This window comes from Piliocolobus tephrosceles, chromosome 14 (genome assembly GCF_002776525.5).
Source record: "Piliocolobus tephrosceles isolate RC106 chromosome 14, ASM277652v3, whole genome shotgun sequence".
NCBI classification, from domain to species: domain Eukaryota; kingdom Metazoa; phylum Chordata; class Mammalia; order Primates; family Cercopithecidae; genus Piliocolobus; species Piliocolobus tephrosceles.
Genome location: NC_045447.1, coordinates 97706992 through 97730922, shown reverse-complemented (window position 1 = coordinate 97730922; position 23931 = coordinate 97706992). Strand labels below are relative to the sequence as shown.

The window sequence follows — 23931 nt, the reverse complement described above, 5'->3', positions numbered from 1 at the left end:
TTTTTTTTTTTTTTTTTTTTTTTGAGATGGAATCTTGCTCTCTCACCAGGCTGGAGTGCAATGGCATGATGTTGGCTCACTGCAGCCTCTGCCTCCCAGGTTGAAGCGATTCTCCTGCCTCAGCCTCCCAAGTAGCCAGGACTACAGTCGCATGCCACCATGCCCAGCTAATTTTTGTATTTGTAGTAGAGACGAGGTTTCACCATGTTGGCCAGGATGGTCTCCATCTCTTGACCTCATGATCTGCCCACCCTGGCCTACCAGAGTGCTGGGATTACAGGTGTGAGCCACTATACCCAGCCAACACACACAAAAATTTTAATAAGAGTAGAATTCCTTTACATTTTTGCAAATATCTTTAACATCTGGTCTAATAACAGACAGTTGGATTTTTGTATCTGCTTCAGTATTCAGTTTGTTGCAATATGTTGTTTTGGTTGAAGTTTGTGAAGAAAATTCAGCCTCATAGTTGTATATTGTATAGTTTGAAGGGAGGAGTTTTTTTTTTTTTTTTTGAGACAGAGTCTGGCTCTGTAGCCCAGGCTGGAGTGCAGTGGTGTGATCTCGACCTCAGCTCACTGCAAGCTCCACCTCCCGGGTTCACGCCATTCTCCTGCCTCAGCCTCCTGAGTAGCTGGGACTACAGGCGCCCGCCACAGCGCCCGGCTAATTTTTTGTATTTTTAGTAGAGACGGGGTTTCACCGTGATTTCGATCTCCTGACCTCGTGATCCGCCCACTTCGGCCTCCCAAAGTGCTGGGATTACAAGCGTGAGCCACCGCGCCCGGCCGGGAGGAGTATTTCACTGAATTTTCAGATAATTGTGGATGTTCTTTCCTGTTACACCAAACTCAACAAGTGGAAATTTCTCGTTACTTGAAATACAAGATTTGAAACTATCTTGTTACATTAAAGTCCTAGTCTCAGTCAGCACAGTGGCTCATGCCTGTAATCACAGCACTTTGGGAGACTGAGGCTGGAGGGTTGTTTTGAGCCCAGGAGTTTGAGACTAGTCTGGGAAACAAAATGAGATCCCTGTCTCTACAAAAAATGAAAAACCTAGTCAGACATGGTGGCACATGCCTGTGGTCCCACCTACTCGGGAGACTTAGGTGGGAGGATTACTTGAGCCCAGGAGTTCAAGGCTGCAGTGAGCTGTGATTGCACCACTGCACTCCAGCCGGGGGGCAGAGTGAGACCCTGTCTCTAAAAATAAATGAATAAATAAATAATAACATAGAAACATGTAAGGTAATACTTTTTACATCATTTTTTTTTAGTTTTTTTTTTTTTTTCTGAAACGTAATAATTCTGCCTAGGTAGAGCAGGCCCTTCCTCATTAGTATAAGAAACTGGTGGAACAGGAAGTACTGGTAATTGGAAGCTTGAATGTTGGGACATATATAGGAGTTGGTAATAGGAAGCACTTTTCTGTCATGCTTCTAAGGTGGCTGAAATTGGAAGCCCATCAAACCGATTGCTTGGGGGTAGGGAAGGTAGTAAGTTCCTCTTTCCATGTGTTGGAAAATAAATTTAAGTTTGCCCTCGATTATATTCTCTAGATTATTACATCCTAAAGATATTAATAGTTTTGTTGAAAAAAGTACCATGATCAGATTATTTTGGGAAATAGTAGATTGCAAAAAGCAAATGGGTTTCTTTTTCTTTCTTTTTTTTTTGGAGACAGGGTCTCCCTGTGTCACTGAGGTTGGAGTGCAGTGGCATGATCATGGCTCACTGCAGCCTTGACGTCCAGGGCTCAAGCAGTCCTTCCCCCTCAGCCTCCCAAGGAGCTGGGAGCACAGGCCGCCATGCAAGGCTAATTTTTTTTTTTTTTTTTTTGAGACAGAGTTTTGTTCTTGTTGCCCAGGTTGGAGTGCAAGGGCATGATCTCAGCTTACCGCAACCTCCGCCTCCTGGGTTCAAGTGATTCTCCTGCCTCAGCTTCCCGAGTAGCTGGAATTACAGGCATGCGCCACCATGCCAGGCTAATTTTTTGTATTTTTAGTAGATACGGGGTTTCTCCATGTTAGCCGCGCTGGTCTCGAACTCCCGACCTCAGGTGATCTGCCTGCCTTGGCCTCCCAAAGTGCTGGGATTACAGGCGTGAGCTACGACGCACGGCCACAAGGCTAATTTTTGTAGTTTTTGTAGAGACAGGATCTTGCCATGTAGCCCAACTTCCGCCTCCTGAGTTCAAGGGATTCTCCTGCCTCAGCCTCCTGAGCAGCTGGGATTACAAGCACTGCCACCATGCCTGGCTATATTTTGTATTTTTAGTAGAGATGGTGTTTCACCATGTTGGCCAGGCTGGTCTCAAACTCCTAACCTCAAGTTATCTGCCCGCCTCTGCTTCCCAAAGTCCTGGGATACAGGTGTGAGCTACTGTGCCCGGCATATATCTCTTTAAAAAATTGTTTTGGTGTATTCCCAGCACTTTGAAAAGCCAAAGTGGGTGGATCGTATGAGCCCAGGAATTCGAGACCAGCTTGGGCAACAGAGTGAGACCCTGTCTTTACAAAAATTTTTTTAAAAAAGAAAAATTAGCTGGGTGTGGTGGCATGCATCTGTAGTCCCAGCTACTCGGGACATAGCTCTTCACTTCAGCCTCATGAGTATCTTGGGACTACAGGTGTGTGCCACTGCACCTGACTAGAAAATCGTTTTTAAAACTTTCTCTCCTGTTCTTCTATGACAGGCAGAATAACATACTGGTTAAGAATATGGATACCAAACTCCCTAAATTTGAATCCTGCCTCCTTTGCTTACTAGCTGTATGACCTGGGGCAAATAGTTGACCTTTGTGCTTCAGTTTCCCCATCTGTAAAATGGAAACAGTAATACCCACTTTATAGGGTTGTGCGAATATTAAAGCATTTGTTCCCATAAAGCAATGAGGATGCCTGGCCTGTTCTAAGACTCAACGTATGTTAGCTTATTACTATATATACCTCTCATTTATTTTTCACCTGCCTGTGCCTAGGATATACATCAGTGGTAGCTAAGGGATTGGACTCAGTAGTTGCAGGTAGGGTTACATCCCAGGGGTTACTGTGAAGGCAGCTTGGTAAACTTGGCTGCTTAGGGGGATTGCTGGGCAAGGTGAGCAGCAGGTCTGTGCGACAAGCAAGGATATCCTGATACCCTTTTCTCAATCCCTGTTATCCTTGAGCCTATCAGGCAAGCAGGTCAGTACATATTTTAAAAATTCTTAGCCAAGGTAAGATCGTGGGCCGTCTTGCAGATGGAGTAACAGCTGGATTGTTGCTAGGGAAGTTAAGTGTCATTTTGAAGTTACCATCTTATTTTTAGAAGCTGCCAGATAGTGTTGCAACCTTGATTTTTCACCATAAGTCAATGTTTGGAACATTCTACCTGCTCATAAGTATCTCTGAAAGTATCTCTTAAGAGACTTTATTGCCCTTTTTATTCCAAGTTTTGAACACAGAAAAAATACATGAACACAAATACATTGAACAGATAAATGCTCTTTTTTTTTTGAGACAGAGTTTCGCTGTTGTTGCCAGGAAAGCCACATTTTATTGTGGCTTTAGTTTGCATTTCCCTTATGACTAGTGAGGTTGAGCATTTTTTTCATATATTTTTGGCTATTTGGATATCCTCCTTTGTGAAGTACTCATTCAAGTCTCTTGCTTGTTTTTCTATTGAGTTACCTGTCTTCTAGATTAATTTGTAGAAGTTTGTTGTATATTCTGGGTATGAGTGCTTTGTCACTTACAAGATTGCAAGTAATTTTTCTGTGGCTTGCCTTTTACTCTCAGATACATATATATATCACAGTTTCTTTATCCATTTGTTGATTGATGGGCATTTGGGTTGGTTCCACAATTTTGCAATTGTGAATTGTGCTGCTATAAACATGCGTGTACAAGTATCTTTTTTGTATAATGACTTCTGTTCTTCTGGGTAGATACCCAGTAGTGGGATTGCTGGACCAAATGGTAGCTCTACTTTTAGTTCTTCAAGGAGTCTCCACACTGTCTTTCATAGTGGCTGTACTACTTTACATTCCCACTAGCAGTGTAGAAGTGTTCCTTGATCACCGCATCCATGCCAACATCTTATTTAGTGAGATTTTTAAAATGCCAAGCCAACATGTGGAATGAGACTCTTGACAAATAATTTTCTGTTTATTTAATTTAAAAACTACTCTATTGTTTACATATCCCAAGTGTTCTTAAAAACAGGCAAATTTACTAGAAACCAAGAAGTAAAACTGTTGAATCATTTTTCGACATCTTCAGAATATATCTCTTCATGATGAAAGTGTACAAAATCAGCAAATCTGCTTCATTCAAATGCCCAAATGTATTCTTATAACCCTATATGTCAGTTTGGAAAATGTGAGCTCTTTGAGTGATCCACATTAAAATCTCGTAGTAGTTCTAGCAAACTTGTAAAAATCTTAGTGAAGGTACTCTAGAACCAAAACAGCTAGTTTTTATATACAGGAAGGAAAAATCAGGAAAATCTTCTGTCTTCATGGTAATGAATTCCTATGTTATAGCAATGATAGGTTCTCTCAACTCTGCCTTCCTTAGAAAGAAATCAGAAAAAGTTGAAAATGAAAAAAAAAAATTCATGAGACATCGTCAAGCTATAATCTAATCACCATTTTGTGTTATCATATGAGGTTTCTTGATTATTTTCAGTGGTGAATGTCACTTGTGCCTTCTTTCCCCACCTAGTGTGCGCTTGCTGCTGATGAAGTAGTATTTAATCAGAAGGAACTGGAGGTGAAGGAACTGAAGAATCAGGTGCAGATGATGGTACAGGAAAACAAAGGGCATGCTGTATCTTTGAAAGAAGCACAAAAAGTGAATAGATTGCAGGTAGAGTTTCTTAATGCATCTAACTCTGTAGATTTTCTTGAAATAGTACCTAACTAAACACAATAGCATTTTAAATGATAAATGGGAACTTAAAAAGAGGATGCTCATTTGAAGAGTTCTGAACATAGGCACCTGAAAGAATTATTAGTTTTTCCCTTAAATCTGCTTAAATGGAAACATTTTTATTGTTAGCTTGACTTTGGTTTTAGAAATATAAAGATAATACCCAGGAAATTAATTTATTAATCATATCATGGTTATTTTTTCCATACTTTTCCTTCCTGTTGTTTGCCAAGGTATTAGGAAATGCAGTATTGTTAGGAGTTGGAAGGTAAATATGTAATTTAAACTTTGAAATGTATTAATTTATCCTCTTATACCTCGTGAGTGATTTGCTTTTTAACTTTGGTTAAACATCTTTCAAATTTTCTATCTTAACTTTCCTAGTATACTAACATGGCTATGTCTACAGTATAACATAGCATGCCTCTAAATATTGTACTCCCTGGCTGTGACTTCTCCCATCACCCCAAATGGTTAATATCATTTAAAGCCTTTAGCTTCCTATCAGTTATTCCTATCAGGGAATAACTAATGCCCAGAGAAATAATGTTGTTTGATTTTTGTTTTCTTTTTTAACCCTTCTAATTGTATTTTGTTGTTGTTTGTTGTTGTTATTGTTTTGAGACAGGATCTCATTCTGTTGCTCAGGCTGGTGTGCACTGGCACAAGCACAGCTCACTGCAGCCTCGACCTTCCGGGCTGAAGTGATCCTCCCGCCTCAGCCTCCTGAGTAGCTGCAACTACAGGTGCATGCCACCATGCCCAGCTAATTTTCTGATTTTTTTGTGGAGATGGGGTCTCACTGTGTTGCTCAAGTTGGTCTCGAACTCCTGGGCTCAGTGATCGTACCACCTCAGCTTCCCAAGTGCTGAGATTGATTGCAGGCATGAGCCACCATGCCTGGCCCTAATTGTATAATAATTTAAAAACATAAAACTAAAGTATATACAAAACAATACGTATTAATCAGTGATTTATCACAAAGAGAACAGCTGGGTAACCACCACCAGGTCAAGAAATTGCTAACTGCCAGCGCCTCAAAATTCTTAGTGCCTCTTCCTCAAAGAGAACCACTCTCTTGACTTACATGGTAATCATTTCTTTGCTTTTCTTATGGTTTTACTATCTAAATATGTATCCTTCAACACTCCAGTTTAGGTTTTGGAATTTTTATTAATTTATTCAGTATAGCTTATTCAGTATCTGGCTGCTTTGTTGAACATTATTATGATTCATCCACTTTTTAATTGTAATATTTTTTCTGTAAATTCTAATATTTTATCTGTAATGTGTGGCTGTGGTTTGTTTAGTTTTATAGCTACATAGGATTTTATTGTATGACTATACCACAATTTATTTTCTGTTCTACTGTTTGATGGACATTTGTGGTTTTCTATGAAATTTTCTTGTGAATTTTCAGTGTCTCTCAGTGCACATGCACATACATTTCTTTGAGATTTGTGCCTAGGAGTTGAATTGCTAGACCATAGGGTAGGTATATCTTCAACTTTTGTAGGTGATACCAGATTGTTTTCCATTTTACACTCCCACCCAGCATTATGTGAGCATTCCCACTGTTCCATATGCTTCTCAACATTTGTTATTAATTTTTAAATCTCAGCCAATCTGGTAGGTATGTAGTATTTTATTGTGGCTTTAGTTTGCATTTCCTTGATGACTAGTGAGGTTGAGCATTTTATTCATATATTTTTGGCTATTTGGATATCCTCTTTTGTGAAGTACTCATTCAAGTCTCTTGCTTGTTTTTCTCCTGAGTTACCTGTCTTCTAGATTAATTTGTAGAAGTTTGTTGTATATTCTGGGTATGAGTGCTTTGTCACTTACATGATTACAAATAATTTTTCTGTGACTTGCCTTTTACTCTCAGTGGTATCTTTGATGAAGAGTTCTTGTTGTAATCAAATTCGTCAATCTTTTTCTTTATGCTTAATGATATTTGTTCTCTATTTAATAAGTTTTTCCTTTCCCCAATTGTCTCCTCTGAGGATACTTTCTGTATTATCTTCCAGAAGCTTTATTGTTTTGCCTTCCACATTTAGCTGTATAGTCCTCCAGGAATTGATTTCTGTGTGTGGAATAAAGTAAAGATCAAATTTCATTTTTTAAACATATAGATACTCATTTGTCCTAGCATCATTTATTGGAAACCATCTTTTCGCAACTGTTTTGAGTGCTATCTTTATCATAAATCATGGTCTATTTGTGCATGAATCTCTTGTCTATTTCTTGGCCTTCTATTCCGTTGGTTGATTTGTATATCCTTGAGCCAAGATCACATTTCTTATTTATTGTAGGTTATAATAAGTCTAGATATTTTGTAGATCAAGGCCTTCTGCTGTTCTCCTTCCCTCCCCACTCCCCAGATGTCTTGGTTGTTCCATATAAATTTTATTTGAATTTTTAAATTTTTTAAATAATACTTTATTGAGATATAATTCACATACTATAGAATTCAGCCCTTCAAATATACAATTCAGTGATTTTTAAATGTATTTACAGAGTTGTCTAACTATCACACTGTCTAATATTAGAATATTTTTATCACCCAAAATGAAAATATTGTATCCATTAGCAATCACTCCTCATTTTCCTCCTTTCCTCAGCCCCTGGCAAAAACCACTTTACTTTCTACTTCTATGGATTTGCCTATTCTAAACATTTCATATAACTGGAATCATACAGTAAGTGGCCTTTGTGTGTGACTTCTTTCACTTAGTATGCTATTTTCATTTATTTATTTTTCATGGTCAAATAATAATTTTGTATGTTTCTGGGATACAGTGTAATGTTTCGATGTATGTATACATTACAGAAAGATTCAATCAAGTTGGTTAACATTAATTAACTAATTAACATTGAATTACATTTATATATCTGTTTATAATTAATGAACATGTTTTGATTGAGTCTCCTAATCCATAAGCATCGTATAGTTCTCTATTTACTTAAATTTCCTTTGGTTTTTCTCAGTAATGGCCTACTTTTTTTGTGCAGAAATATTGCAAATAATTTATAGATTTCTTTGTAGGTACTTGATTTTTTTTCTGTCACTATAAATAGAATCTTTAAAAAATTTTATTTTTCAGATTCCCTAATTGTTGGTATATGGAACTGTACTAATTTTTAGATATTAATAACTTATATATCCAGCAACCTGACTAAACTCAGTTTTTGATCAGGAGTGCCTACAGTTACCATCAGGTGGGGACCCTTCAAAATTCCCAGGATAAATGGAAAGGATCCAAACATTTTGGAAGTAATTTCTTTTTTTTGTTTTGAGATGGAGTCTCACTGTGTCACCCAGGATGGAGTGCAGTGGTACAGTCTCCGCTCACTACAACCTCTGCCTCCCAGACTCAAGCGATTCTCCTACTTCAGTTTCCTGCATAGCTGGGATTACAGGCACCTGCCACGACGCCTGGCTATAAATTTGCTTTTTTTTTTTTTTTTTTTTTGAGACAGAGTTTTACTCTGTCGCCCAGGCTGGAGTGCAGTGGCATGATCTCGGCTCACTGCAACCTCTGCCTCCTGGGTTCAAGTGCTTCTCCTGCCTCAGCCTCCTGAGTAGCTGGGATTACAGGCATGCACCACCTTGCCTGGCTAATTTTTTTTTGTATTTTTAGTAGAGACAGGGTTTCAACCATGTCAGTCAGTCTGGTCTCGAACTCCTGACCTCAAATGATCTAACTACCTTGGCCTCCCAAAGTGCTGGGATTACAGGCGTTAGCCACCGCACCCGGCCTATACTCGCTTTTTAATCCTAAATCTGTAAATTATTTTGGATTTTCATTTATAATTATGTCATCTGCAAATAATAAAAGTTTCATTTCTTCCTTTATAATCCTTTTACCTTCTGTATCTTTTTCTTCTTCTATATCTTCTATATTGTATACTTTAAATAGTTGGTTTCTGTAGTATGTGAATTTTGTCTCAATAAAGTTGTTATAAAAATACCTTCTTGTATTTGCTGGGATCTCCAATGCAGTGTTGAATACAGGTGGTGATAGAAGGCATCCTTGTCTTGGCCGGGCCCCATGGCTCACGCCTGTAATCCCAGCACTTTGGGAGGCTGAGGCGGGTGGATCATGAAGTCAGGAGATCGAGACCATCCTGGCTAACAGGGTGAAAACCCATCTCTACTAAAAAATACAAATAAAATTAGCTGGGCGTGTGGCAGGCACCTGTAGTCCCAGCTGCTCGGGAGGCTGAGGCAGGAGAATGGCATGAACCCAGGAGGCGGAGCTTGCAGTGAGCTGAGATTGCGCCACTGCACTCTAGCCTGGGCGACAGAGCAAGACTCTGTCTCAAAAAAACAAAAGGTATCCTTGTCTTGTTTCCAATGATAGAGGAAAAGCTCAAACTTTCACTCTGAAGTATTATATTTTCTATAGGTATTTTTAATTTACCGTTTCCCAAACTAAGGAAATTACTGAGAATTTTTATTATGGATATTGATTTTTATCAAATGATTTTTCTTTATCATATGATTCTTCTTCCTTATTCTGCTAATATGGTGAATTACACTGATTGATCTGATTTTTAACCAATCTTTTGTTCCTGGAATAAACCCTTTTTGTTGTTGATGTTATGATGTACTGTTGTATTGGAGATTCCCCAAAACCACCCTCACATTGGATGACGTACTAGGAGAACTCAATATATATTCATTCTCCTGGCTAGGACTTATTACAGTGAAAAGATGCAGAGCAAGATCAGTAAAGGAAAAAGACACATGGAACAAAGTCTGGAGGAAACCAGGCACAAGCTTCCAAGACTTGTCTCTCAGCAGAGTCACTGAGGATGTGCTTAATCCCCCAGCAATGAGTGGTGACAACACCTATAAAATGTTATCTGCCAGGGAAACTAAGTAGACTTGGTGCCTATGGGTTATATTGAGGATGGGTGGGTCGTGAAGGCACCCTTTGCCTAGCATGAACCAAAGTCCCAGACTACCTGAAGGAAAGCAGGGGTACAGCATAAACCGCATTAATTGTGCAAATAGTTGAGCACAGTGAGTCAGTATTACCAGAGCGTTTAGGAACACTCCCAAAATCCAAGTTCTCAGACATCTGACAACCTCATAGCAGGTCTTCTAAAAGATAGCAGTCGGGTCTGCTGTGTTAACTCTTCTGCACAATTGACCTAGATTTTGTTTGCTAGTGTGATGTTTATATTTGTCAGTGAGTTTGTCCTATATTTTTCTTTCTCATAATATTCTTGTCAGATATTATAACAAGTTATGCTGGCCTCATAATATGGATTATTTAATGTCCCCCTATACCTGGAAGGGTGTGTGAAAAATTGGTATTATTTCTTTCTTAAATGTTTGGTTGAATTAGCCTGTGAAGCATTTGGGACTTGAAATTTTCTTTGGGAGTATGTTTTATGAATTAAATCATATTAGTATTTTCTTTTCCTCCAGTTTTGATAAGGTTTATTTTTCTAGGAATTTGACCATTGTATCTAATTTTCGAAAGTATTGGCATAAGTTTATGATAGTCTTTTATTCGTTAATATCTTTAGCTGTGTAGTCACATGTCCCCCCTTTTTCATTCCTGATTATTTGTGCCTTCTCTCACTATTTTTTCTTGCAGTTTCACTAGTAAAATTGCCAATTCATTAGTCTCTTCAAGAGACAATTTTTGGCTTTGTTAATTCTCACTAGTGTATGTTTGTTCATTATTTCATTAGTTTGTTCACTATTTCACTAATTTCTGCCTTTTTTTTTTTTTTTTTTTTTTTGAGACGGAGTCTCACTCTGTTGCCCAGGCTGGAGTGCAGTGGCCAGATCTCAGCTCACTGCAAGCTCCGCCTCCCGGGTTTACGCCATTCTCCTGCCTCAGCCTCCCGAGTAGTTGGGACTACAGGTGCCCGCCACCGCGCCCAGCTAATTTTTGTGTTTTTTAGTAGAGACGGGGTTTCACCGTGTTAGCCAGGATGGTATCGATCTCCTGACCTCACAATCCGCCCATCTCAGCCTCCCAAAGTGCTGGGATTACAGGCTTGAGTCACCGCGCCCAGCCTAACATTATATATTTCTAAGTTCATCTTGACTTGCCCTCCACATTGAGCTCAAAATGTTTTCTAATTTTCATTGTGACTTTTTTTTTTTTGACTTGTGAATAACATAGTTATTTTATTTATAGGACATAGAGGATTTATTTTTCTTTTATCAATTTTTATTGCATTGTGATCAGATAACATACTATCTCTGATTTCAGTCCTTTGAATGTATTGAAACTCGCTTTTTGGCTCAGAATAAGGCAAATTTTTCTAAATGTTACAGAGGTACTTGAGAAGTATATGCATTCTGCAATCATTGGGTACTATTAATCCTATTATTCAAATCTACATTTTGTACTCACCTTTGGAGGCTTTTTGTTATATCAGTAATTTATAAAGTGATGTTGAAATCTCCCACTATGACAGATCTCCACTCTGTCACCCAGGCTGGGGCACAGTGGCACGATCATGAGTCACTGCAGCCGCAACCTCCTGAGCTCAAGCAATCCTCCCACTTCAGCCTCCTGGGTAGCTGGGACCACAGGTGCATACCACAATGCCCTGCTAATTTTTGTATTCTTTGTAGAGAAGGGGTTCTTCGCCATGTTGTCCAGGCTGCTCTCAAACTCTTGGGCTCAAGTGATCTACTGGCCTTGGCCTCCCAACATGCTGGGATTACAGGTGTGAGCCACTGTGCCCAGCCCTACTATAATTTTGGATTTGTCTTATTTCTTCATGAAGTGCTGATAGTCTTTGCATTATAAATATTGAAGCTGTGTTATTAAGTGCATACAAATGTAGAATTGTTATACCATCCTGGTGAATTGCTCTTGTAATCCTTTTTACCTCTTCTTATCTCTTCTAATGAGTTTTGCCTTAAAGTCTACCTTGACATTACTACAGCTACACCAGCTTTCTTTTGATTAGTATTTACATGGTATCTCTTTTTCTATCTTATTTTTAATCTTTCTGTGTCTATTTTAGGTATGTTTCTTGTAAGCACCATATGGTTAGATAATTGTAAAATCCTTTCTGATAGTTTTTATCTTTTAATTTCATTATTTAATTCATTTATTAATTTAACATAATTACTGTTTTGGTAAAAATCCACCATTGTGCCTTTTTATGTATCCTTCCTCCTCTGTGTTCCTTTTTCCCTCTTTTGAATCGTTGGTTATTTTTTCCTTTTCTGTTGTTTTCTGCACTAACTTAGAAGTTATAGTTTTACTCTTTTTTTAGTGGTTATCCTAGAGAGTACACCATGTACTCTAATATTAATTGGTACTTTTATCCTTTTCCCAGACAATGTAAGAACTCCATTGAATCCTTTCCAATTTATATGCCATTGATGTTGTATATTTTAATTATCTGAATATATGATTTTTAAGTAAGGTTGCATTTTTATTGCTTAGCATTTATACAATGAAAATGTAAGGGTTTTTTTTCCTATTTAAATATTGTAGTGCATGTGAAGTATTAAGATGAATGACTGTTTCTTTTTTACATAAATTTGTGCTTGTAAAACAAAGATTGACATTAGAGCTTCCTGGATTTGATACACTTCAAAAATTTTCTTTAGAGGATACACAAAACTAAACCACATACACACACAAACACACACACACATTCCTGATATACAATTTGTTCTGCCTTTGATTTCCAATTTCTTCTTCCTCTCAGGACTGTCATTTGGCTATCTTCTATCTCTGTGCTTTTGGCTTCCTTTTTCACTGAGGCTTTCACTTCCTGCTCTTTTTTTTTTTTTTTTTTCTTCGAGACAGAGTCTCGCTCTGTCGCCCGGGCTGGAGTGCAGTGGCCAGATCTCAGCTCACTGCAAGCTCCGCCTCCCGGGTTTACGCCATTCTCCTGCCTCAGCCTCCCGAGTAGCTGGGACTACAGGCGCCCGCCACCTCGCCCGGCTAGTTTTTTGTATTTTTTAGTAGAGACAGGGTTTCACCGTGTTAGCCAGGATGGTCTCGATCTCCTGACCTCGTGATCCGCCCGTCTCGGCCTCCCAAAGTGCTGGGATTACAGGCTTGAGCCACCGCGCCCAGCCCACTTCCTGCTCTTGTTACCTCCTTCTGCCTCCTTTGCTGCAAACTCTGCTGTCTACAATTCTTTCTCCACTTTTTCAACTTTTTTGTTTCTTTTTACTTTTTGGATTTCACTCAGAAAGTCCATGCTTTAATAAAGATAGCTAATCAAAGTGCTTCAGGTTAGCAAAGCAACCAGTCACAGTGGATGGGGAGTTATCTTTGAGTATTTAACTTGTTTGACTGTGTTTGTTGCTCCTTACTATTAAAAAGGTTTTACCACTTAGAACAATGTTAATTACTTGTGAACACCAGAAGACTAGTCTCTGGATAAATGAGAATTGACTGTATTATTAAAATAGTTGTGATTTTGGTCAATGTAAAATTCATTTTTAATCATAATCTAAATGTACTGAAGTGCTGTATTTTAAATATTTTCATCTCTTTTCTACAAAGAATGAAAAAATAATAGAACAACAACTTCTTGTGGATCAACTGAGTGAAGAACTAACAAAACTTAACCTGTCAGTGACTTCTTCAGCTAAAGAAAATTGTGGAGATGAGCCAGATGCCAGGATCCCTGAAAAGAGACCATATACTGTACCATCTGATACTCGTTTGGGGCATTATATTTATATCCCATCAAGACAAGATTCCAGGAAGGTAAAGTCCAAACGTTAATCTTTTTCTTATTTTGAGATTTAAAAAATTTTAGCTATAATATCACAGTGTATTTGTACAGTCTCAGCAGATTTTTTTTTTTTGTTAGGTTTTATGGAATTTTGTGTATACCTTTTCTTTTAAGCATACTTCTTTCTAATAAAAGAAACTAATAAACAAAAGAATACATAGTTACATTTGGAGGGAATAGTTGGATGGAGATAATGTCTATACCTCATCAATGTGAAAAAGGTATCCTTTGCCATAATATCTTCAGACATGACCAAGTTTAATATCTACATGAATTTATTTCTTCCTTTAACCACACAAAGTTGAGATGTTAGAGGGTATTTATTTCAACTTATTTGGTCTGTCATTATTTTTGAAATAATATTTATATGTTATTCAGTCTTACCAAGTAGACAAAATCAAGACAGTATAAATATCAATATGAATTTTAGTTTGTGTGGTTGGTAAATATATACACACAGTTTTAAGAATTATTAAGGAGTCTCTATTATGGAAAAGACTTAATTAGCAGATTCATGAGTTTTGGTTTAGCAGGTTCATGAATTCTGCTTTCTATTTCCTCATTTTATGAAGGGAAATGATTTGTTTACGTGAGATCCTTCTGGTTGTTACAGTCAGAGGGATAAGAAATGAAAGGCAAGTGATATATGAGCAGTGCCATGGACTTTGCATCAGGCAACCTTGGGTGGTATGAATACTATAATAGCAGCCTTGGGTGGTATGAATACTATAATAGCAGCCTTGGGTGGTATGAATACTATAATAGCTCTGGACATTTGGTTTTCTTTGTAAAAAGAAATTTTAAAAGGAAATTACAATCCCAGAGAATGAAGTTTGACTCTGAACAAAAGGTTTTATTATTTGCTCCTTAAATAATTCCCATACTCTCAGAAGAGAAAACTAGATGCCTGCCAGTTATGGGATAAAATAGCCATGTCTAGAATGTTGTACTCATCAGATCAATACTTGTTGAGTTGGTTCTTCCTTAAATAATTCCCCTCCCTCATTTCCCATTGGGAGGCCACCTGAAAAACTTTACCCCTGTCTATCATGATGCCGATGTGACAGATGGTCTAATTAGGTGACTGACAGCAGAAGCACAAAAATCAGATATAAGATGATTTTCGGAATCAGGTAGGATTTTTTAGGAGAGAATACATGACGGGGGCCTATTGTCAAGTGATTAAATCCTAAACACCGTGTGATACTCATATTCCACTATTTGTTACAATTTTAACAGCTTATAATAATTTATATTGATAAATGGACTGTCTCCTCTAAGATTTTATTGCCTTTTGTGAGAAGCCATCTCGAGGTTTGGTTACAGAGGTGATGAAAAGGAAATATTTTGTAATAGAAACCAGAACAAAGGTATAAAGGCAATCCCTAATTTATTGTTGTTGTTTTCCAAGGTCATTTTTTTTTTTTTGAGTATTTAAAGTGCATTTCCAATAGAAGAATGTTATACTATAGAAAATTCCCAGGCTAGCCATACAGTTTTATTTGTTGTATGACATATATCAAATATTTTTCCTAGAGCCTTAATTCAGCTATACCTAACCACCATATATAAAGAATAAGTATATGCATTGTGGTATTCAAATTAGGAATATTGCCCTGGCAGAGGGAGTGGAGATGGCTCTGGGTTTCTTCCTGTGGTGGGATTTGGATTGGAGCACCACAGTTCTCCAGGTGTTCTGAACTGGGAAGATGGGGAAGCGGGCACATTTGTTGGGGTGTGTCTGTGCTGTGTTTAAGAGCTGGAATGTTTTCCATGCGTGCTTTTCGTTTCATTTTTGAATACTATTTTCCATAAGTGAAGATAGAAGAGTTGTCCTGAAGAGAAGGAGCTGTGTATACTCTGAAAGAAGTATTTGTCTGTGAGGCACAAAGTATCGTTAAATTAATTTTGACCTTTGTTTGAGGGGAGCATTTTCCAGTGATTGGCTATTTTAAGAGTGCCAATCTAATAACTCCTTTAACAGCATTGAGAATAATAGGATAAAATTAGACTTTTAAAATATCACTTTTTTTGTTGTTGGGTGGGGGAATCACTTGGAAGGTCCACACAAGTCCACCTGTGTACTCTCTGGATCGAATATTTGCTGGGTTTCGAACACGAAGTCGGATACTGTTAGATCACATAGAAGAACAAGATGAGGTCCTCCACTGCCAATTTTCTGATAACAGTGATGATGAAGAATCGGAAGGCCAAGAGAAATCTGGAACTAGGTATGTTAAATATACACTGATTTAATAAACATTTAGAATTACATGCTGCAATAAATATAGAAGTGTAGGTTTTTTCCATTGGAGTGTATCTTTTATGTTTAATATAAGAGTAGGTAACTTTTGCTAAATGTACTATCATCTAATGTGTTATGAAAATAGTATTTGAACACAAGTCATCAGTCTTATAACTGAAAAATAATTTTGCTTTTAGAGCTGTTATAGTAATTAGATTATAATTTTCAGAGGGAATTTTTTTTTTTTTTTTTTTTGGATTTCCTTATTCTGCTGCCACGGTGTCAACAAACATGACTTTCCTACTGATTCAACATGGGTGGGGAGGCATCCTTTTATTTTAAGCAATATTAGTAACATTTTGTTTTTAAATGTAATTAATAATTTTTTAACATTACTGTCACTTTCTGGGGAAACTAATTTGAGGGCAGATTAGAAAACGCTAACAAATAAGTTAACTTTCTGATTTTTTTTTTTAGATGTAGAAGTCGTTCATGGATTCAGAAGCCAGACTCTGTTTGTTCCCTTGTTGAACTGAATGATACTCAGGATGAAACACAAAAGTCAAATTTGGAGAATGAAGGTACATAGATTTTCTTAAATAATGTAGACCTAATGGTTATAGGACACTTATCTTTTTACTCAGTTGATAGTTTAAGAAACATCCGGGAATTCTCAAAGACCAGAACTTGGTACAAATGCTTTTCTGGTTGGTAGAACTTCTTTTATGTTCTCTGTTTTACCTCTTTTACTCCTTAATAAAAAAGATTTTCTATCAATTAATTATGGCTAGAGATATAGGCTTACTCCCTTAGAATAAGGATTTTTATATTCAGACCTCAATTGATATGCTTTGTATTCCTAATGATGTTAAAGTACAGTATGAATAATTGTACTAGGTATCTACTCCTTCACTGGGACTTGTGCCTAACATCAAATATGTATTTGGCATTGGAGCCCAATTAGTGTACTGGGTGCTGGTAATGTTTTAGTACACAACTGCTAAGAATTTTTATGCATCAATAACAACATCAAAAACATTTATGAGCCACATATAGTAGCTCATGCCTGTAATCCCAGTGCTTTGAGAGGCTGAAACGGGAGAATTGCTTAAGGCCAGGAGTTTGAGGCCAGCCTGAGCAACATAATGAGATCGTCTCTCTACAGAAAATTAGCTGAGCGTGGTGGTACGTACCTACTCAGGAGGGAGGCTGAGGTGGGAGAATCGCTTGAGCCCAGGAGTTTGAGGCTATAGTGAGCCGAGATCACACCACTGCACTCTAGTCTAGGCAACAGAGCAAGACCCTACCTCAAAAAAAAAAAAAAATCACCTATAGTTTTCACAACTTTTTTTTTTTTTTAGATGGAGTCTCTCTCTGTCATCCAGGCTGGAGTGCAGTGGTGCGGTGTCGGCTCACTGCAGCCTCCGCCTCCCAGGTTCAAGCGATTCTCCTGCCTCAGCCTCCCAAGTAGCTGGGACTACAGGTGTGTGCCACCACACCTGGCTAATTTTTGTGTTTTTAGTAGAGATGGGGTTTCACTGTGTTGGCCAGGCTGGTCTCGAACTTCTGACCTTGTGATCTGCACACCTTGACCTTCCAAAATGCTGGGATTACAGGCACGCGCCACTGTGCCCAGCTGATAGTAGTAGATTTTATTAACTCATCTCTCTTGGTCAATGTGTGGTTGACCCACAAAAAAGGGAGTCGGGAATATAAATAACATAAGTGCTACACTTTGAAAATGTAGAGCATCTCTTTAAGAACCTATACGTGGCTTTATGAGCCAAAAATTTAAGTATAACTAAAATAAATATAAAAATGTGGAAATAATAAAGGTAAATGCTACTCAAGCAGCCATGCTTGAGCTGTTTGTTACTGCTCTGCAACCAGGAAAAAAGCTTACATTGGAATGTAAATGAGCTTACACTAGTTTCTTCCTTGAGAAAGTCTGGCTATGAAAAAAGTGTCACCTGAACTAAAGCAGTGTGCTTAGTGACATAGTTGATTTACCTTCTGGTGCAGGCAGTAACAAACAGTGCTAGACCACACTCTGAGTAGCCTGGTATAGTCTGTATTCTCCAATTACAATAAAAGTAGAAGTTGATAGGAAACAAATTCACCCCTCTATCCATCTGGAAATTTTACACCTGTCTCAAATAACTCATGTTAAAGGCATTGAGAAACTGTGTGTCTGAACCTGTGGGATATTATGAAAGAATATATACATATACGTATTAATTTGTAAGAAAATAAAAACTCTTACTATAAGCTGGAATGCTAGAGTCCCAGTTGCTGTGTATTTTTTCCCCTTTTTCCTTCCCTTCTTTTCTGTCTCTTCCACTGCCACCTCTAAATTGCTTTTGTGTCTGCTTTTCTTTTTTTTTTAACTCTACTTCTGTTGAATAGTTTACCAGCAGATAGTTTTATTTCTGCATTTTTTTTCCCTTTTTTAAGATTTAAAGATTGATTGTCTCCAGGAGAGTCAAGAATTGAATTTGCAAAAATTAAAGAATTCAGAACGCATACTTACTGAAGCTAAACAAAAAATGAGAGAACTTACGATTAACATCAAGATGAAGGAAGATCTGATTAAAGAATTAATAAAAACAGGTAATAGTATCTTGTGAACCAGCTTATATGAGAAAGAAAACTTCTAAAATTGCTTCTGATGTGATAACAGTTACTTTAGTTTTTGAAGCTCAGATCTATCCACTTAGCTTGGATTGGTGTAAGAAGGTGAGTTTTTAGGCCAATATGTGGAGGTTAATTATCAAAAGAATTTTGTTCTTTTGGGATTTCACCTCTGAATTGTTCTAACCAGTGTGAACTCTGCATTGTGCTGAAATTCTGTGGCACTTAATGTGCCAATGACAACATGTTTATTTTTTTGAGACAGGGTCTTGCTCTGTCACCTAGGCTGGAGCGCAGTGGTGCAGTCATGACTCACTGCAGCCTTGACCTCTGGGGCTCAACCAGTCCTCCTACCTCAGCTTCCCAAGTAGCTGGGACTACAGGCGTGTGCCACCATGCCTAGTACGCACCAGTAGTTTTTATAAATTTTTTTTGCAGTGTATTAGAATTGATAAAATATAGTATAGATGTCCTGTTGTTATTAGTTGGCAGAAGCAGCTGCTATTCAAGAGAAGTCTTCAGTGAGAGGGCATTGAAAAGTAAGCACTCACTGACACTTTTGATAGTCACCATCTCTGAGTATGTTTAGGAAAGCTCCAAATTGCCATTGGTTCTAATGAGCAAGAAAAGGGTCTTCTCTGTGTAAGCTCTGGTATCCTCTATTTTAAAGCAACCACATTGGGTATACCAGGCTACAAAAACATGCTTGTTTAATGAGATCCATAGTAAGATAACCTTTCTGAAAGAAAGTCATTGATTCTAGTGGGTAAATATCCTTAACTTCCACAGGCAGTACCCTGATTCTAGATCAGCTCCTAGATACTCCTAAGAGGGGTCAACTAGGGTTTGATCCTGCCTGTGAGGAAGCAGCATGGTCAAACTAATTTAAACATCTGGGTAACTGGAGCTAGAATGATGCATAGCACACATGTCACTAGGAATGAGAAAGGAGAAAGCTTTGGGAAAGTAGCTAAGCAGAGGATGCTTTTTAAAAAATGTCAAAAAAACAACACAAACAACTTAATGCCCTTAATGGTCTCTCACTAAAGACGTCTCTTGAATAGCAGCTACTTCTGCCAACTAAGTAGTTGGCAGTAAGTAATAACAGGACATCTATACTATATTTTATCAGTTCTAATACACTGCAAAAAAGTTTTATAAAAACTACAGGTGCGTACTGGGCTTGGTGGCACATGCCTGTAGTCCCAGCTACTTGGGAGGCTGAGGTAGGAGGATTGGTTGAGCCTCAGAGGTCAAGGCTGCAGTGAGTCATGATTGCACCACTGCGCTCCAGCCTAGGTGACAGAGCAAGACCCTGTCTCAAAAAAATAAAATAAACATGTTGTAATTGGCACTGTATTTTTTTAGTGGTTCATAAAATATTGGTGTGTTGAACAATTAATGAATAGTCCAAAATGATTTGTTAAAATATAGTAGTTGTATGTATTTTAAAGTTAGTCAAGTAATCGTAAATTAGAGTCAGAGGACAGTTCACAATGCATTTAGTTAAATAACTTTTATCAAAAAATGATGAGTACTTTTGGATAGCAGTATAACCAGCTATATAAATAGTATAATAGGCTGGGTGCAGTGGCTCATGCCTGTAATCCAAGCACTTTGGGAGGCCAAGGCGGGCGGATCATTTGAGATCAGGAGTTCGAGACCAGCCTGGCCAACATGGTGAAACCTTGTCTCTACTAAAAATACAAAAATTAGCTGGGCATGGTGGCATGTGCCTATAATCCCAGCTACTTGGGAGACTGAGGCAGGAGAATTGCTGGAAGCCAGGAGGCGGAGGTGGCAGTGAGCCGAGATTGCACCATTGCACTCCAGCCTGGGTGACAGAGCGAGACTGTCTCAATAAATATATAGTATAATTAACTGTCTCTGGTGATTATTCATCCCCTGAACTTTAGACTCCTATTTTTTACTGCCACGAGTTTGCCAGTCTAGTTCAGGGACAGTTGCCTATTCAGAGCAAATCAAAACCAAGCTTTTAGGGTCACTAGCTGGACTTAGAATAAAAAGAGATATAGAAATATCTATATTCTATTTTTTCTGTTCTATATATTAATAAGAAAATAATTTAAAAGGAATTAATCTTGAATAAGTTGAGGTTAGTGATAAAGGAGAGTCAGCTTTGGATGAAAAGATTCTTAAGATATGTAACAATCAAATGTGTTGTGAACCTTGTTTAGATCCTGATTAAAATAAACCAATTGTGAAACACATTTTGAGGCAATTGGGAAAGTCTGAATATGGGCTGATTGGTATTAATATTGTTAGTGTGATAATGACTTTTTGGTTATGTCCATGTTTTGTATGAACGCTGATTGCAGTATGTATAAGTAGAAGAGGAATTTAACAAAATGAAGTATGTATAGGTTAGATGAAATGACATCTGGGATTCCTTTAGGCATGTTTGAAGCAGCTGTGACAAAATCTTGATAACTTTTAAATCTGGATGATGGGGATTCATTTTATTATTTCTTTGGTTATATTTAAAATTTTTCATAATAATTTAAAAAAGGAATTCAAGGAGACAGATTATTGGTAGCAGGAGGCTGGAGTATACTAAGCAAGAGGACAGTCACTCCAAATATCCTTCCTAACTGAGTTTGATGCCAGCAAAGCTCAACTACAAAGTCAGAGGACCAGAAATGTCACTCTAAACGCCAAAGATTGAACCAGTGAGACTGGCCGCAGATGGAAACAATCATTAAGGAATTAATCATTAAGAGGCCTGATGGCAAGCTGTGTTTGATGGGGGTTGGTGGGGACAACTGGGTTTTTAATGCTATGCCTTAAATAGTATCACTGCCTGGCTGGATTTTAGAGTAGAGTATTTTTATGTTTTTGATATTTAACTTTTCACATAATTTATACTAATAATAATTATTATTATGGTTAAGGTAACGATGCCAAGTCTGTAAGCAAGCAGTATTCTTTGAAAATAACAAAGCTAGAGCATGACGCAGAACAGGCAAAAGTCGAACTAACTGAAACACAAAAGCAGCTACAGGAGCTGGAAAACAAAGATCTTTCTGATGTTGCAATGAAGGTAAAATTACAGAAAGAGTTCCGTAAAAAGATGGATGCTGCAAAGCTGAGAGTTCAGGTAATTTAAAAAATGTAATTGAGAAAACTTATTTAAGCTTTCTTGCTTCTGAGGGTTCTTGTACTGAGTTAGGAAAGAAGTGGGATTCAGTTTATACCAGCAAGAGAAACTGGGTGTCAACTTTTCTAGTGTGCTGGTTGATTTACATATTTTACAATCTGGGTAGTATATTTCTTCATTCAAGAAGTATATTCTTTCAATCTTCATATCAAAAAACCACATGGTAAGAAATAAAGATAACTACAAAATAGTGCTTTTTTCCTGAAGGACAAAGGATTAAATAATGGTTAAATAATACAAATAAAACAGCTGGTACATATATGACACTTTGTAGACACTCAACAAATGAGAACTATTTCGAGATACGGTTTTCTGAAACCATAACTGACTGGCTTAAGAAGGGTTAATATCTTTATATACTGCGACTCATCCTTAACTTCCTAATGCCTGGTTTTAGCTTTAACTTTAGAAATAGCTACAGTTAAACATTCTATTCTGTGAGAAATATTCCATCACATAGAGATTTTATGTGAAGAAGCCATTTCCAGGTGCTTTGGAGAGAGTCACAGTGCTTTGTTACTGATCATAATGAACTTTCTAGGATGCCTCCTCTATTTCTTTACCTCTCATGATCTACTGCTTTTGTGTCATATTCATATTTTTCCATTATAGGTAGAGTTGTAATTAATCTATTCACAGCATTATTATTATTGCTGAACTATGCCACAGTTATTTGCTTTCAACAAAGTAGGTGTTTACAATATACCTCTGGTGTAATATACCGGGATATTCTGGTGTGACAGGCCAGAAAAGTCCCTCCTGGGGTTTCTAATGCCACCTCAAACATCTGGATATTTCCACTAAAAGTTGTTACCTAAATAGCTTCTCAAGTCAACATCAAGTTAAAATAATATGACTTGAATGTTTGAACTGCTTAAAGGAGGACATAGGGTGGTTATCTATGTCACACCTTCCATTTTCCTTCAGAATAGTTATTTCCACTTTGGAATTCACCTTTCCATGCTTTGCTTCCTGCTGTATATCCTTTTCTGCTAAGAGTACTGATAAGGAAAAGAAATGAAAGGTGTAGAACTTTACCTCAAAAGAAACATCTGATACAGCAGAGGACAGAAACAAGACATAATTTTAGAAATTTTGTACCTTTGACATATCCATGCACTACTCATGGGGATAAGGAGGATGAGGAGGACAGTAGTTACCATTTGTTGAGGGCCTATACATACCAAATGGTTTATATGCATTATTTAATCCTTTGAAGTGGGCATTTTTAGTCATTTTACAAATGTGGAAACAAAGGTTTAGAAAGGCAAAATAACTCAGTCAGAGTCCCATAGTGGTGATGACAATACCAGTTTTCAGTACTCTTAACGTATCATACTGGCATGTATCTCAGCCCACTGCAGCTGCCTCCTCCCAGACTCAAATGATCCTCTTGCCTCAGGCTCTCAAATAGCTGGGACTACAGGCATCCACAACCACGCCCGCAAATTTTTGTATTTTTGGTAGAGACAGGTTTCACCACGTTGGCCAGGCTAGTCTCAAACTTCTGACCTCAAGTGATCTGCCTGTCTCGGCCTCCAAAAGTGCTGGGATTACAGGTGTGAGTCACCGCACCCAGCCATATCATTGTGTTTTAAAATATTGAAATACTAATATTTTTATTGGTATAAAAAAGTTGTTTCAATTTTTAAAACAACATTTTTAAATTAAGGACTTCAAAAACCTGTATTTTTAATGGCTTTAGGAATATGTAGAGCATTACATGCTGCATTAATAGTTTAATGCTGACAGATGCACTTTTGAGCAACTATAGAATAAGTACAAAAGACAATGGCAACAGTATCTCACTCTTAAGACTTTCAGGATTTACACTGATATTTTTATTATTATGTGAAAAAGACACTAAAATGCTGGTATTACAATTTTTGCTGCAGTATTGTAATTACCGTCAATTGTAAGTGGCAAAGCCAGTGTCCAGTTTAGGTACTGGAAACAGCAAAGGCCTGTGGCCTCCAAGCTAGTGGTACCCAAAGTAGTTCATCTGCAGATTGTTCTTCTGCGATGAGATAAATGTCAATCATTGCACAGCTTTCTTGATCAAAAAAGTCTTGCATGAAAACATCAACTGAATCTAATAGTATGCTGAGGGGTGCAAATTGACAACAATGTGAACTAGCACTGGTCAACAGATTACATTTTGAGTAGCACTGCTCTAAGCAGCAATGCCTCTTGGATACTTAGTTTAATTAAAA

At 37.7% G+C, this 23931-nt stretch overlaps 1 protein-coding gene across 6 annotated transcripts in view; it reads left to right on the top strand.

Annotated features, from left to right (window-relative positions):
* Positions 1 to 23931, top strand: part of KIF27 (kinesin family member 27) — an 89567-nt gene that overhangs the window by 22096 nt on the left and 43540 nt on the right. For 5 of the 6 annotated variants that reach the window (XM_026448974.1, XM_026448972.1, XM_026448977.1 and 2 more), the window contains 7 exons: positions 4710 to 4853; positions 7541 to 7618; positions 13430 to 13636; positions 15726 to 15895; positions 16387 to 16490; positions 18364 to 18519; positions 21453 to 21658. In XM_026448974.1, coding sequence (XP_026304759.1) covers positions 4710 to 4853; positions 7541 to 7618; positions 13430 to 13636; positions 15726 to 15895; positions 16387 to 16490; positions 18364 to 18519; positions 21453 to 21658 — 1065 coding nt within the window. The remainder of the gene's footprint in view (positions 1 to 4709; positions 4854 to 7540; positions 7619 to 13429; positions 13637 to 15725; positions 15896 to 16386; positions 16491 to 18363; positions 18520 to 21452; positions 21659 to 23931) is intronic. The other variant, XM_026448973.1, reaches the window with a different exon arrangement.